We start from the raw sequence: 14,159 nt of genomic DNA on the forward strand, positions 1-14,159 counted from the left end.
AGATTCATATAAACAAATTGATCGGAACATTATATTTATACGATAGAATATATAAACACTAAAAATGCTATATTGTTTTACAATGGCTCGAGATCTAACTTTGTGGATGAACAAATAAGCGCTACGCATGTTGTTGCTCTTCCTATTTAAATTCAAATGCTATGCAACTCTACGCTAGCTTTAGTTGCATTTTTTACACTTTCTTTTTTTGGTAAAAGGACTTTTTGATACTTAAAGGATTGTAGTAAAATATTAAATATTATATATATGGCTCAACTAAAAAATAAATATTTTGAAGCGTAATACTGCATATTTTATGTATGATTTACTACTAAAATATGAAATTTATTGACATAAACTAATTAACACAGTTCTTTAACTGGTTAGGAAAGCTTTGTACGGACTTAGTAAAAACCCACAAGTACTAATTGTAATAAGATTCCGACATGAATCATCAGCAGACGACTCTTCAAATGGTTCAGACAAGGATCTGCAGAATCGTAAAAGCACCACTTTGGATCCGGAGTTCTTGGAACAGAAGACTAATTAACGTGCCCTGGGGAACACTTCGGTGGTGAATTCCACGCTCAGTTCCACGGAGCTCTTGGCCTTCGTGTCTCCTCTTCTCGACCTTTCAGATTTCAGATACTCTTTCAGTTCTTGAACGACACGAGACATGGTCGGTCTTTCCCTGGAAGATGGATTCAGGCATGACATTGCTAATTCAACAGCTTTCCAGACAGATCCAGTTTCGTAATCCCCACGGAGATTCGGGTCCATTATGTTTCCGATATCTCCTCTCGTCAATCTTGACGCGACCCAGTCTTTGATATGAGTCTTTTCACGTGCTTGCTCGATCACGGGTCGATTTGTCATGACCTCCAATAACACGACCCCGAAACCGTAGACATCGCTCTTCTCTGTTAACCGGTTTGTACCGAAATATCTGCAAAACAATATATAAGATACAGATCATAAACGCTGAAGATTCTAATAGCGTAAATGCAAAGTGATCATAATGCTTACCCGGGATCAAGGTATCCGGGAGTGCCGGCAACTACAGTCGAGACATGAGTTTTGGTTCCGACAGGGAAAGATCTAGAGAGGCCGAAATCCGAGAGTTTGGCATGGAACCGATCGTCGAGAAGTATGTTCGTGCTTTTGACATCTCTATGAACCATCGCCGGTGTGCATCCCACATGCAAGTACTCCAATCCTACGTAAGATAGTTTCGAGTTGATTCCATGGAGGAAAACAAAATCTTGGATAATGTAATTGTCAGAACATCGTTCTTGTTTAGTCGAATGTCGTAAAAGGAACGAAGAACAACTTGAGTTCGACTCTTTGGAATGAGTTTACAATCAAAACAAAGAGATGAAAAGGTAAAAAAACTCAGGGAATTAGGGCACAGACCTAGTGCGGCGTCCACAGCTATTCTTAGTCTGGTTTCCCAGCTCAAAACAAAGCCGCCACGTTTTCCTGTAGTATTAGCCATTGGTTTAGTGTCAGATCATTACAAAGATTCAAGTTTTATCAGAGCATAAACGGTGCTGCAATACCTGAGAGATGTTGTCTTAAGTCTCCTTTCGGCATGTACTCGTAGACGAGGGCCATGCGGTCTCCTTCATCGCAATATCCGACAAGGCTTACCAGATTTATGTGGTGAACTCTCAGAAGAAGTTCAACCTGACCAAACAACACGATTTTTAATCGATCGTTTTAAAGGTGGATTGTGTTTCTTTGCTTGCTTGGATCTGCAAAAAGATTAGGGTAAATAACAAAAAGTTACCTCTGCTTTGAATTCCTTAAGGCCTTGAGCTGATGAATGAGAAAGCATTTTGACAGCGACTTGTTCATTATGGTCTAAACAACCGTGAAAGACGACTCCAAACCCTCCTTTACCAAGAACTCTTTCAAAGTTATCTGTCATTTCTATAACCTCTGCATATGTAAATCTTCTCTTCTTCCTTACGATCGGTGAATGTGTAGGTCTATTGTTGGATCTTGCCTCTGTTACCAGTAACCCTGATGCCGGTTTTGGCTCTGTAAATCATAACTTATGTATCATAAACTTAGATTGCAATATCTATATCTATATATGTATATAGATATTGTTCTTGGTGATGAATCTCTTTCAAATACCTTCGACGACTGACGCCTTTTTCTTTCTGAATACGAAAACGAGAAACAACACAACTGCGATTGCAGCAACAGAAGTAACTGACGCAACGACCGGTACCACGAACTTCTTTTTGTCGTGTCCTTTGCATGAAGTGGAGTTACAAAGCTTTGGGTTTCCATCGAGACTATAAGATATGGAATGGTAAAATGCGTTAAATTGGTCGGTAACGAGCGGAATAAAATAAAATCGATAGAGAGAATCTTACATTAGCTTCAGTCCTTTCTTCTGTCTATCAAGAAGGGCATGAGGAACTGCGCCACTAAGATTGTTCCGACTTAAGTTCCTGTCGTGGCAAAAAAATCCGATATATGCAAGGTAATCTTCTAGAATGTTCCCTATATCTCTGATAATGAAAAACAGGGCAAAATGCTCTGTTTTGCTTTTTCAAACAACTTACACAACTGTCAGTGACTTGATGTTGGCAAGAAATTCCGGCACTTCTCCAGTCAAGCTGTTATTTGATAAGTCCCTGTTCCGTTTTAGGACACCACAAATGTCGGTCTTATTCGGCGTAATAGCTTTGCTTCTAGCCAATGACAGAGAGTACTTACAGCATCTGCAGCTCGGTCAGTTCTTTTATGCCTGACAAAATGGTCCCGTTCAATCCGCTCGATGACAAGTTTCTGGTTATACAATCGTAGAAAGATGTGACATGTAAAGAAATCCAAAGGCGTATGTTTCAACAAACGAGAAGCGTGTTTTGAAGAACGATCGTACAAGGAAATGATTCTTGGCGGCGTAGAAATATCCGAGAAGTTGCACTTTAGACCGTCCCACGAGAAGTTTTGAGGGACGCATGGATCTCCTTGCCAACTGATTTTACTCAACCGATACGTTTCTTTGATGTTCTTGACAGCAGCAACTGACAATAAAAGATTTAGACAGTGGAAGAAGTAACATAAAAGACTTAGCAGCAACTGATTCATGGACTCTGTAATGTCTAAAAAACATGAATCTGACAGTAAAAGACATACATACCATCATTTTGGTCGGTTTCGGGTTGCGGAAACTGGATTATCGTGTAGAGCTCAACAGCGTTAAGCAGAGGAGGAAGAGTCGACCTCGCTGTTCTGATCAGCTGCAAAGTGCATATGCCGATAAAGCACTTACTAGCATATGTGCTGTAAATAGTGTTTATCTGCAGCTTTTGGGGGCTCAAAACCGTGTTAGAGCTGTTTAAATTCAACGAAATAGCGAATTCCCTCGTATCGTTGGATCCCAAGTCTTGGATCTCAGAGAAGTGCAAGTAGAAGTAAACTTCGTCATCACGGGAATCGAGAAGCCAGAGCATGATTAACGGTGCAGAGGCATTTGTAGGAGTTGCAGCCGTTGCAAGGGCAGATTGCGGAGGGTTGTAGCCATTAGACGCGTTTACGTTGAGAGTGGTGTTTATCTGCCTCCACCCCGAGAGGAAGTACGAGGTCCAGATTCTGTCGTGGATATCGTTACGAAACCTGGCAGCATGCACAGACATGGAAGTTATTGCAGAAACAGAGCTTGTGCAAGAAAGTATCATTTTCTACCTTGTTGGTAAAGATCGGTTGAGTGGTAAGTTTTTTATTGTATGTACCTTATAGATTTATCTGGAGGGCGAAGATAGTTGCGGGCGAAGAGCTTAAGCGAACCAGATTTAGTAATGTAAGTATCGTTTCTCAAAGGCCGTAGCTCCAAGCTGGATATGAATGGCGTAGATGATCCTGTCTTAACCAGACAAATCTGCAAAGTGTTCGATCTCACGATGTGAATGATCTCCTCCCTCGCTCTTCTTTCTAAATCCACCGATGTCCAGTTGTTAGGGCCGAGGTATAGATCGAACTTCGGGTTACTATTGAGGCCATCGTAGTTTCCGTACCGGAACATCGCTCTGATAAGGTAATTCGTGTTCTTGGTGACACTCAAGTTGTAGCAGTTCCGTGTTCCGTCTGGAAAGTATCGAAGAGTTGTGTACGGTCTTAGGTAGTCGGACCGAAGATTTTCCTGGATCCTACCGGTTTTTCCGCTCTGGACAAAGTCAGAGTCCGATGAGAAGGTTAAACCGGTTGACGGTTCGATGTAAGGAGACTCGCTGGTGGGTAAGCCGCAATCCAAACTGATGAATCCTGCTGGGACAGAAGAAGATAAAGGCGGAGTTCACTTCCAAGAATCTCCAATCTCGAGTACAAGATCGCGTAAAAAACGAGGTTACCTTGTTGATCTTGAGCTCGAGCGGCATATATAACGGCGAGAAATGAAACCAGTGCCAGTAAGAATCCAGAAAGGCTCTGCATTTTTTTTGTACACAGAAGCAAGAAGATAACAAAAATGCCGAGCTCAGGAGCATTGAGCTATGGATTGTGAGCCTCTTATGAGGGTCAATCTCTGAAAACTTCAAACTTACGAAAGTAAAATGAAAACATTTGAAAGGAATACAAAAGAGGCAACTTGGCTTTAGTTTATTGCGAAGAAGAGGTCTACCGCTGAGGAAAAACAGAGCATGTCGATTGGTGAAGAAGAAGAAGAAGAAGTGTCTGGACGGATTCATACCAAATCTGTTACAAAGAGTCGTGAACAGATTTGGACAAAGCACTTGGTTTTAGCGTTTAAAATCCACTTGAATCTTTTCGAAATGAAACTTGATTCTTGTTCTACGTCAGAGGCAGATTCCACATGTTATGCACAAGTCAGTCAACCATCTGTTAGACTTTTTCGGATGCCATGCCGTGTAGCATCCCTGTCACGTATCTGAACAATCTTCCCCACGTCATGGCGCTTATACATACACATATATACGTATATGTGTATCGGCGACTTCTGGAAATAGATATTCAAGCAGACCACAGAGCGTTGACGGTCGCTTTCAGGGTTTGTATGCTCAATCTTCTGGACATCGAGGTTTTATTTTATTATTTTTTTCTTCTAAATTTTTAATCTTTGTGTTTGGGGGAAAAGATCTAAAATCACAAAATCCTTGTGTTCGTGTATTGGTGCAACACAAGAACGGCAACTAGAGAGTTGTCTAGATGGGTTGGATTAAAAATGTTAATCAAATCAAATCTAATTAATCGTTATTGAATATGGATAAGTTCATGGATTTATTTATTGGATGACTTTAATAAATTCAACCCATTAAAAATTATGGGTTTAATAAATCCGATCTATTTCACTTATTTACTATTAGGGAGTATTTATTTTATTTTATTAGAGTTCAAACAAATCAAGCCGAACCCCAAACCCACATATCAAACAAATTTTTATCAAAACCCAAATGAATCTTGTTTATTAAATAACAAACCTTAAAAAAAATCAAAATCATTTAAAAATGGTCCATAACAAAAACAAGTTTTTTTTTTTAAATTTATACAAACTCCTTAATTAAGTTACACACAAGATAACATGGTTTCTTGAAGAATCAAGAAAGCTTCCGCCAAAGCATTACAGCAAGCCAACAGAAATACTGAAGGAAGAGTTGCAAGATCAACCAGCGCACACGTTTTTCCCAATCAAACATCGACAGATTTATATATAAAAAAACCCACTTGAGCTAAGCATGTCCGGTTCCCGAGTTCCTGGAACAGAAGACTAACGTGGCTTGGGGAAAAGTTCAGTGGTAAACTCCGTGCTTAGTTCCACAGAACTCTTGGACTCCGTGCCTCTACTCCCTCCTGCTCTCGAGTTTTCAGATTTCAGACACTCTTTTAGTTCTTGAACGGCCGAAGACATGTTTGGTCTCCCTGCTGCTGATGGATTCACGCATGACATTGCGAGTTCAACTGCTTTCCAAACTGAGCCACTGTCGTAGTTCCCTTGCAGGTTCGGATCCGTTATATTTTTTATATCCCCTCTTGTAAGCATATGCCCTACCCATTCAGCTATGTGAGGCCTCTGATGGGTTTGATCGATCACAGGTCGGTTCGTGATGATTTCCAGCAGTACGATCCCGAAGCTGTATACATCACTCTTCTCGCTCAACCACTTCGTATGATAGTATCTGCAGAATCAGATACGGAAGATTGCTCATATTTTATCAATCGACGGCGAAGAAGGTAAGCCGATTTTTCAGCGTAGAATCGGATGATTACTCGGGATCTAAGTATCCAGGTGTGCCTGCGACAACGGTGGACAGATGAGATTCGCTTCCGACGGGGAAAGATTTGGAGAGGCCAAAATCCGCGAGCTTGGCCAGGAAATGCTCATCGAGTAGTATATTTGTACTTTTGACATCTCGATGAACCATTGGGGGCTTGCATCCTGTGTGCAAGTACTCCAATCCTATATATGAAATAGATTCATTTCTGGTTAACATGATCCATGACAAGAATTTGGCATCGATTTCGTGGATAGACGAGGCGAAAGGAAAAAAAAAAAAACTTGGGTACGATGACGGTAGAAGAGAATTCATTCTTGTTAGCACTTACCTAGAGCGGCGTCCACAGCTATCCGTAGTCTACTTGCCCAATTCAGAACGAAGCCGCCGAGTTTTCCTGTATTAACCAATTTACATGATGAATGTTAGATCCTTCTAAAGCTTCAAATGAATCAAGAAATCATCAGCTGAAGAATATTACAGCAGATTATCGTAATATCAGACAATCGAGTTTACCAGAGAGATACTGTTTCAAGTCTCCGTTGGGCATGTACTCATAGACGAGAGCCACGTGGTCTGCTTCATCGCAGTAACCGACAAGGCTTACCAGATTTACATGGTGAACTCTTAGAAGAAGTTCCACCTGTCGAAACATGGTAATTAAATCAACAGAAATCCGGTTTACCATTTCAAAGATGTTCCTGCCTTTGAACTAGTACAAGTACCTCTGCCTTGAATTGCTTTTGGCCTTGAGCTGATGACTCCGACAGCATCTTTACAGCTACCTGTTCTGTATCGTTTAAATAACCGTGGTAGACAACTCCGAACCCCCCTTTTCCAAGAACCCTTTGGAAGTTTTTTGTTATCTCCACAATCTCGGAATACGTAAATCTTCTCTTTTTCCTTAGAATTGATGGCTCGGTTAAATTAGTCGATCCATCCCTCGTTACTGCCACAGCCAGGATGCAGCCTTAATGCAGAATCTAGGCGGGTTATGACAGATAAATCTATGAGATCCTATGAAAGTACCTTGAATACTTGATGCCCTTTTCTTTCGGCACATGAAAATGAAAACCAACACGGCTGTGATAGCGGCCACAGATGCAACGGATGCGAGAATCGGAACTATGAACTTGTTTTTGTCGTTTTTCTTGCATGACGTTGTGTTACAGAGAAGATTTCCTTCAAGGCTACAAGACAAATGTTATATGAGAGATATGTAATGAAATGCAGAAACCGGTTAGATAACGAGTGAAACATTATTATTACTCGAGAAAATCTTACGTTAACTGAAGCTCTCCTTTATGAGATCTTTCAAGAAGGGCCTGAGGAACTCTACCACTGAGTTTGTTCCGACTTAAGTTTCTGTTAATGGCAGAAATATCACGGTTTGTACATAAGACATAACCGCCAGAACTTAATTAGAAGACAGTTATTGTTCGGTTTGGCTTCTCGAGCAACTTACATGACCGTCAGTGAGTCCATTTCGGCAAGAAATTCAGGCACTTCTCCGGCCAAGTTGTTGTTTGACAGGTCACTAGTGTTTGCACAAACAGGAAATTAATGTCATCCAAAAATGTCGGTTGATATTATAACTTCTGCTTCTTAAGTCAAGGCTGGAGATATACTTACAGTACTTGTAGCTGAGTCAGGCCCTGTATGCTCGATGCAACAGTCCCGGTTAATCCACTCGATGACAAGTTTCTGGTTATTTGATCAACGACAACATTTCCCAGCATAAGATATAAGGAAAACATCATATCCAATGCAAACGCGTGATCTTACAAGGAAACGATTCTTGGCGGTGTGGACATATCGGTGGAGTTGCACTTGAGACCGCTCCACAAAAAGTTCTGAGGGACGCATGGATCTCCTTGCCAATCGATTCGACTCAATCCATAACTTGTTCTGATGTTCTTGATAGCAGAAACTGTTGGAATGACTCGTTTCGAGTTATTACAGGATCATGAAAAAATATTGAATCATGAACACTAACTTACCGTCACTCTGATTTGTTCCTGACTGTGGAAACTGGATTATAGTGTAAACCTCGATGGCGTTAACAAGAGGAGGAAGAGTCGATTGCTGAGTTCTTGTCATGTACAAATCACATTTTGCTCCATCGCATTTATATGCTGATCCGCTGAGTAAAGTGAGCAATGATAACCTTGGAGGACGCATAGATGGTTGATATACATTTCCATTGAGGAATATATCGAATTCTCTGGTGTCGTTGGACCGTATGTTTTGGACCTCGGCAAAGTAAAGGTACATGTAAAACTGGTCTTCGGAGCTATCCAAAGACCAAGTAAGGCGCCACGGTGCGGTGGCATTTTGGGGTGTGATTGCTGACTGAAGCGCGGTTTCTGGTACATAGTAGCCACTGTCGGAATTGTTTACATAGAGAGTGGTGCATTGATCTGCGTATAGGCGGGGCGGAAGTATTGTGTCCAAGTACGATCATAGATATCATTAGGAAACCTGCCAGAATCTTTGTATCAGCAACCACCAAGTTAATGAATCCGAAAGTTCGGAGAAAAACTTAGATATGATGACACTGTTGAGTTCAAAACATCAAATGTCACTGCCTGAACCATCTGAGTACAGTGCTATTAATGCGTTTTTAATTTTATGTAGGCTAAGGATGGTTACGAGGTTTCGATCTTTGTATAGAATTTAATCAGAAGTGTGTTACTCACCGCATAGAGCTGTTTGAGTTGCTAAAATGCAATCTAAATAGGCTCTTGAGGGAACCGGATTGAGTAACAAAAACGTCGTTCCTCAGAGGCCGTAGTTGACATAGAAGTTTGGACAAATAACTTCACACACATGCAAGATGGAGACTTGAACGGTATGACAAATTGGAATATTACTTGTCAACCAAGGAAAGCTCCTATGGCTTGGATTGAGATCTTAAATGGTCTTGGATGAGTTGGTACATGATGTGACAACTCTAGTTCAGAATATGGCAAAGATATGTGACCGTTTGAAGAGGAGAATCAAAGGAATAATCATCCTAAATCAGATCAAAGCAATTCCCTAATCTATGCGATGCAATGGGGTTTTATTTCCTTATTAATGCTTATGGATATACGCTGCAATATCTCTCCAAGATGTGTAGCCGTTGGGAGACTTATTCTCCTAGCAACATTTCCTTATTTATTGTTTTATTTACTCTCTAACTTATGTATATATTAGTGTAGAAAGTATGAATAAATAATTAAGTTAAAGAGTTGGAAATCAACTCTCTTCTTCTTGAAAGCTCTTCTTCTTCTTCTTGTTTATTTATTTTTATTATCTTTTCTCCATTCTCAAACACAAACACATAGAAAATCTTCAGTAGCTCTATGGACGATATGAATGGCGTAGTGGTTCCTGTCCGAACCAGACATATCTCCAGAGAGCTGGACCTCGGTATGTACGTGAATGATCTCCTCCGTCGTGCCATTTTCGGAGCTCTTCATATCTACCGTAGTCCAGTAGTTAGGACCTATGTACAGATCGAATCTTGGCTTAGTGTCGTGACCGTCGTAGTTTCCGTACAGGAACGCAGCTTTGATCAAATAGTTGGTTCCCCTCGTGACGTTGAGGCCGTAGCAGTTTCTTTCTCCTTGTGGAAAGTACCGCAGAGTTGTGTACGGCTTTATGATGCGTGTCTGGACTTTCCCACTTCTTCCGGTTCCGCTCTGGACGAAACCGGCGTCGGACGAGAAATTTAAACCGGTTATCGGTTCGATGCAGGGAGACTCGTGGGGGATAAACCGCAATCCAAACTGATGAATCCTGCTAACACATATAGTATAATATATGTTAGATATTCACGTGGACTTCCCGTATTTGGCCAAAGGTTCGGGTAACTTTCGAATTATCAAAAAAAAAAAAAATGTTAGGTAGGAAATAAAAATAAAAGTAAATGAATAAAAAGAGATACGAACCGATCTTTCTACATAATTATCTATTATTATTCATAAGAATACTCAAATCTCTATACTTTCTATCCCTTTCACGCTTCTAAATTTCTACTACTATTTATTCATAGACTATCATTTGCAATTAAAAATTACAAACAAAACTGTATACCTTTTGAAAACAACTTTTCGCCAAAAATAACCACTTTTAATTAATTATAATATAAATAATTTCTCGAAAGATGAACAAATATATCTATTTTTTTTTTATTTAGAGGTAACTTTTAGTTTAAATTTAAACAACACCTTGTATATTTATTTTGATTTAAATATAAACAATATTATCTAAAGACATACATTTTCATTTAAATTTAAATGGTGTTGAATGGGACGTGGTTTTCGGAGTTTTTGGATTTTAAAAACCGAAAAAACCAACAATTTTAAGTTTTTTAAATTTTAGTTTTTCTAAAAATCCGGAGAAAAAATCAACTAAAAACCAAAAGTTACAATTTTTTAGATTTACAAACTCATAAAATCTAAAAGCCAAAAATCAAAAACTAAAAACCAAAAACTAAAAACTAAAAACTAAAAACTAAAAACTAAAAACTAAAAACTAAAAACTAAAAACTAAAACCAAAAACCCAAAATAAAAGGCACTAACATTCACAAAAGGTTCACTTATTATGAGTGGTTTTGAGATCTTAAATGGTCTTGGATGAGTTGGTACATGATGTGACAACTCTAGTTCAGAATATGGCAAAGATATGTGACCGTTTGAAGAGGAGAATCAAAGGAATAATCATCCTAAATCAGATCAAAGCAATTCCCTAATCTATGCGATGCAATGGGGTTTTATTTCCTTATTAATGCTTATGGATATACGCTGCAATATCTCTCCAAGATGTGTAGCCGTTGGGAGACTTATTCTCCTAGCAACATTTCCTTATTTATTGTTTTATTTACTCTCTAACTTATGTATATATTAGTGTAGAAAGTATGAATAAATAATTAAGTTAAAGAGTTGGAAATCAACTCTCTTCTTCTTGAAAGCTCTTCTTCTTCTTCTTGTTTATTTATTTTTATTATCTTTTCTCCATTCTCAAACACAAACACATAGAAAATCTTCAGTAGCTCTATGGACGATATGAATGGCGTAGTGGTTCCTGTCCGAACCAGACATATCTCCAGAGAGCTGGACCTCGGTATGTACGTGAATGATCTCCTCCGTCGTGCCATTTTCGGAGCTCTTCATATCTACCGTAGTCCAGTAGTTAGGACCTATGTACAGATCGAATCTTGGCTTAGTGTCGTGACCGTCGTAGTTTCCGTACAGGAACGCAGCTTTGATCAAATAGTTGGTTCCCCTCGTGACGTTGAGGCCGTAGCAGTTTCTTTCTCCTTGTGGAAAGTACCGCAGAGTTGTGTACGGCTTTATGATGCGTGTCTGGACTTTCCCACTTCTTCCGGTTCCGCTCTGGACGAAACCGGCGTCGGACGAGAAATTTAAACCGGTTATCGGTTCGATGCAGGGAGACTCGTGGGGGATAAACCGCAATCCAAACTGATGAATCCTGCTAACACATATAGTATAATATATGTTAGATATTCACGTGGACTTCCCGTATTTGGCCAAAGGTTCGGGTAACTTTCGAATTATCAAAAAAAAAAAAAATGTTAGGTAGGAAATAAAAATAAAAGTAAATGAATAAAAAGAGATACGAACCGATCTTTCTACATAATTATCTATTATTATTCATAAGAATACTCAAATCTCTATACTTTCTATCCCTTTCACGCTTCTAAATTTCTACTACTATTTATTCATAGACTATCATTTGCAATTAAAAATTACAAACAAAACTGTATACCTTTTGAAAACAACTTTTCGCCAAAAATAACCACTTTTAATTAATTATAATATAAATAATTTCTCGAAAGATGAACAAATATATCTATTTTTTTTTTATTTAGAGGTAACTTTTAGTTTAAATTTAAACAACACCTTGTATATTTATTTTGATTTAAATATAAACAATATTATCTAAAGACATACATTTTCATTTAAATTTAAATGGTGTTGAATGGGACGTGGTTTTCGGAGTTTTTGGATTTTAAAAACCGAAAAAACCAACAATTTTAAGTTTTTTAAATTTTAGTTTTTCTAAAAATCCGGAGAAAAAATCAACTAAAAACCAAAAGTTACAATTTTTTAGATTTACAAACTCATAAAATCTAAAAGCCAAAAATCAAAAACTAAAAACCAAAAACTAAAAACTAAAAACTAAAAACTAAAACCAAAAACCCAAAATAAAAGGCACTAACATTCACAAAAGGTTCACTTATTATGAGTGGTTACATATTGCATCCTTTTTTTTTGTTATTTATCACATACTTTTTCATTCAACTAATTATAAATAACGAAACCAATCAAATCACATGTATATTTTACCAATTCATATTGCATGAGTATTTAACTCCTCTACCAAACCTATATACTACGTAAAAATATGATTCTTGTGAGAGTTTTAATCCAATCTATCGATTCATTCTAAAATCATCCAATAACATATACAACGCAGAAAAAAAAAAGATTTCATCTCGGACAAATACTGTCTAACCAATGCATAAGAAAGAATTCGATAGACCAACATATTCAGATGAGAGAAGGCGTCGTCTGATTTCATTATATCAAGTGTTATAATGAATACAAAGGAATTAAATAGATTTTTTTTTTATAATATATGATTGACTCGAACTCTAGGTGTGGCCAGCACTTTGTGTACCACCGCACCACCAGCTCCTCGCACAGGAATTAAATAGATGAAGTATTCAGCCATGAAAAAAGGATCGAGGGAGCACCTTGCTGGCTCTGAGCTTGAACGACGTGCATGGCGATGGCATAGCTCCCCATCAGCAGTGCCACGAAAAGCTCGCGACGGATCTCCATTTCGCAACAAGCGACAGTCCGAGGTCTGAAATTTACAAACATATATAAATAGGAGGAGCAAGAGAATGGATTTTTCAGATCAGCCTTTTGAAGGCGTCAAATGTCAGAAGGAAGAAAAGGACGCGTTCGAATGAATGGATACTGTCTTTTTCCTTTGACTGTAACGAATAAAAATTGGTTTGTGTAACGACCAGACAGCTCACAGAGGGAATTCCTCAAACATGCGATCACGACACTGAACATTCTTTCACGATAAGGTTTCTGCAATAATTTAACCCCAGAAAGATGATTGCAATCTCAGTCTCCGTAGTTTATTCTTCAAAGGACAGGTCAGTCCCAGGAAAATACTGTACACGTGTAGCTTCATACGTATTTCTGCATAATTTCGCACTCTTATATTGTTTATCTGCAATCTATGGAAAACTCTGTATTGTTTATCGTTTTCTTGTTGGACAAGTAACCGCAGCTGATGCAATATATATCTTTACAAACTGATTTTTTTCTTTTAATTTCTCGGTAACTGGTATTCGATTGAAACTTTAGAATTCGATTGAAACTTTAGACAAATTAGAAGCCCTTTCCAGCAACCTTTGTTTTAAAAAAACATTTTAACATTTACGAACGAGCAAAACAGCAACCCGAAAAATAGATTTCGAGGCAAATTCATAAAAAAAAAAAATATTTAAAGATATCCACATATAAAAAAAAAGAATTTATTGAATCGAAACAGTTATACTCCTACTTACGGTGAAAAGAGAAATCGAGGAACAAGAGTTCGTTTCCAAGAATCAAGATTACAAGCATTTGAATCAGAAAGGAAAAAACACAACAAGAAACAGAATCATTTGCTCCGTCTGTACACATAGAAACAAGTTGACTGGCTTGTGACGTGAAACAATATCCAAATGACAACATTTGCAAACGAGATATCTTGCGGATTTCGGGGGACAGATCACCGAGCCGTGGGAGTCGTTTCCGTGTCGATGTTGATGCTCAGTTCGATGGCACTCCCTCTGTTTCCCATGTTTTCAGACAGTGCAAAACACTCTTTCAGTTCGC

At 38.6% G+C, this 14,159-nt stretch overlaps 4 protein-coding genes and 1 pseudogene across 6 annotated transcripts in view; all 5 read right to left on the minus strand.

The window, feature by feature from the left end:
* Nucleotides 1-308: 308 nt before the first annotated feature.
* Nucleotides 309-4,779, minus strand: LOC104800666 (probable LRR receptor-like serine/threonine-protein kinase At5g59680). Of its 2 annotated transcripts, none has more exons than XM_010523546.1 (13): nucleotides 4,368-4,779; nucleotides 3,753-4,281; nucleotides 3,161-3,636; nucleotides 2,900-3,044; nucleotides 2,734-2,805; nucleotides 2,580-2,651; nucleotides 2,388-2,465; nucleotides 2,143-2,306; nucleotides 1,790-2,043; nucleotides 1,560-1,686; nucleotides 1,414-1,479; nucleotides 1,027-1,216; nucleotides 309-946 (listed from the first exon to the last, which is right to left on the minus strand). In XM_010523546.1, exons 1-13 carry the CDS (start codon nucleotides 4,447-4,449, stop codon nucleotides 547-549), a joined length of 2,655 nt encoding a protein of 884 aa, XP_010521848.1. In that variant the 5' UTR covers nucleotides 4,450-4,779; the 3' UTR covers nucleotides 309-546. The 2 variants fall into 2 exon arrangements, with proteins under 2 accessions (XP_010521848.1, XP_010521847.1); XM_010523545.1 differs by having other exon boundaries at nucleotides 3,753-4,284.
* Nucleotides 4,780-5,678: 899 nt separating this feature from the next.
* Nucleotides 5,679-6,749, minus strand: LOC109116121 (putative leucine-rich repeat receptor-like serine/threonine-protein kinase At2g04300). The gene is made up of 4 exons (XM_019200963.1): nucleotides 6,727-6,749; nucleotides 6,577-6,642; nucleotides 6,241-6,430; nucleotides 5,679-6,149 (listed from the first exon to the last, which is right to left on the minus strand). The coding sequence occupies exons 3-4, from the start codon at nucleotides 6,393-6,395 to the stop codon at nucleotides 5,741-5,743; spliced, it is 564 nt and encodes a 187-aa protein (XP_019056508.1). The 5' UTR covers nucleotides 6,396-6,430; nucleotides 6,577-6,642; nucleotides 6,727-6,749; the 3' UTR covers nucleotides 5,679-5,740.
* LOC104801528 (probable LRR receptor-like serine/threonine-protein kinase MEE39) lies at nucleotides 6,566-8,426 on the minus strand. The gene is made up of 9 exons (XM_019200940.1): nucleotides 8,246-8,426; nucleotides 8,031-8,175; nucleotides 7,878-7,949; nucleotides 7,711-7,782; nucleotides 7,530-7,610; nucleotides 7,275-7,435; nucleotides 6,971-7,215; nucleotides 6,762-6,888; nucleotides 6,566-6,642 (listed from the first exon to the last, which is right to left on the minus strand). Exons 1-9 carry the CDS (start codon nucleotides 8,424-8,426, stop codon nucleotides 6,566-6,568), a joined length of 1,161 nt encoding a protein of 386 aa, XP_019056485.1.
* Nucleotides 8,427-9,556: 1,130 nt separating this feature from the next.
* LOC109116114 lies at nucleotides 9,557-13,043 on the minus strand (annotated as a pseudogene).
* An 817-nt stretch (nucleotides 13,044-13,860) lies between these two features.
* LOC104800667 (probable LRR receptor-like serine/threonine-protein kinase At1g07560) overlaps nucleotides 13,861-14,159 on the minus strand; it is a 4,394-nt gene continuing 4,095 nt past the window's right edge. Inside the window, exon 14 of one of the 2 annotated variants that reach the window (XM_010523547.1) lies at nucleotides 13,861-14,159. In XM_010523547.1, the coding sequence (XP_010521849.1) occupies nucleotides 14,053-14,159 (107 nt within the window). In that variant the 3' untranslated portion in view covers nucleotides 13,861-14,052. The other variant, XM_019200935.1, reaches the window with a different exon arrangement.

Source organism: Tarenaya hassleriana, unplaced genomic scaffold, assembly GCF_000463585.1.
Source record: "Tarenaya hassleriana unplaced genomic scaffold, ASM46358v1 Cleome7, whole genome shotgun sequence".
Classification (NCBI taxonomy): Eukaryota; Viridiplantae; Streptophyta; class Magnoliopsida; order Brassicales; family Cleomaceae; genus Tarenaya; species Tarenaya hassleriana.

Bases quoted from the DNA above. Each gene is read 5' to 3' on its own strand.
- LOC104800666 (XM_010523545.1), bottom strand. From the start codon at position 4,449: ATGCAGAGCCTTTCTGGATTCTTACTGGCACTGGTTTCATTTCTCGCC. The intron at 4,285-4,367 runs GTAACCTCGTTT...CTTCTGTCCCAG, and splicing joins TCGAGCTCAAGATCAACAAG to CAGGATTCATCAGTTTGGAT. The intron at 2,652-2,733 runs GTAAGTACTCTC...AAAACGGAACAG, and splicing joins CTGACCGAGCTGCAGATGCT to GGACTTATCAAATAACAGCT.
- LOC109116121 (XM_019200963.1), bottom strand. From the start codon at position 6,395: ATGGTTCATCGAGATGTCAAAAGTACAAATATACTACTCGATGAGCAT. The intron at 6,150-6,240 runs GTAATCATCCGA...CTGATTCTGCAG, and splicing joins CCTGGATACTTAGATCCCGA to ATACTATCATACGAAGTGGT.
- LOC104801528 (XM_019200940.1), bottom strand. From the start codon at position 8,426: ATGCGTCCTCCAAGGTTATCATTGCTCACTTTACTCAGCGGATCAGCA. The intron at 7,611-7,710 runs GTAAGTTGCTCG...TGCCATTAACAG, and splicing joins ATGGACTCACTGACGGTCAT to AAACTTAAGTCGGAACAAAC. The intron at 6,889-6,970 runs GTACTTGTACTA...ATGTTTCGACAG, and splicing joins AAAAGCAATTCAAGGCAGAG to GTGGAACTTCTTCTAAGAGT.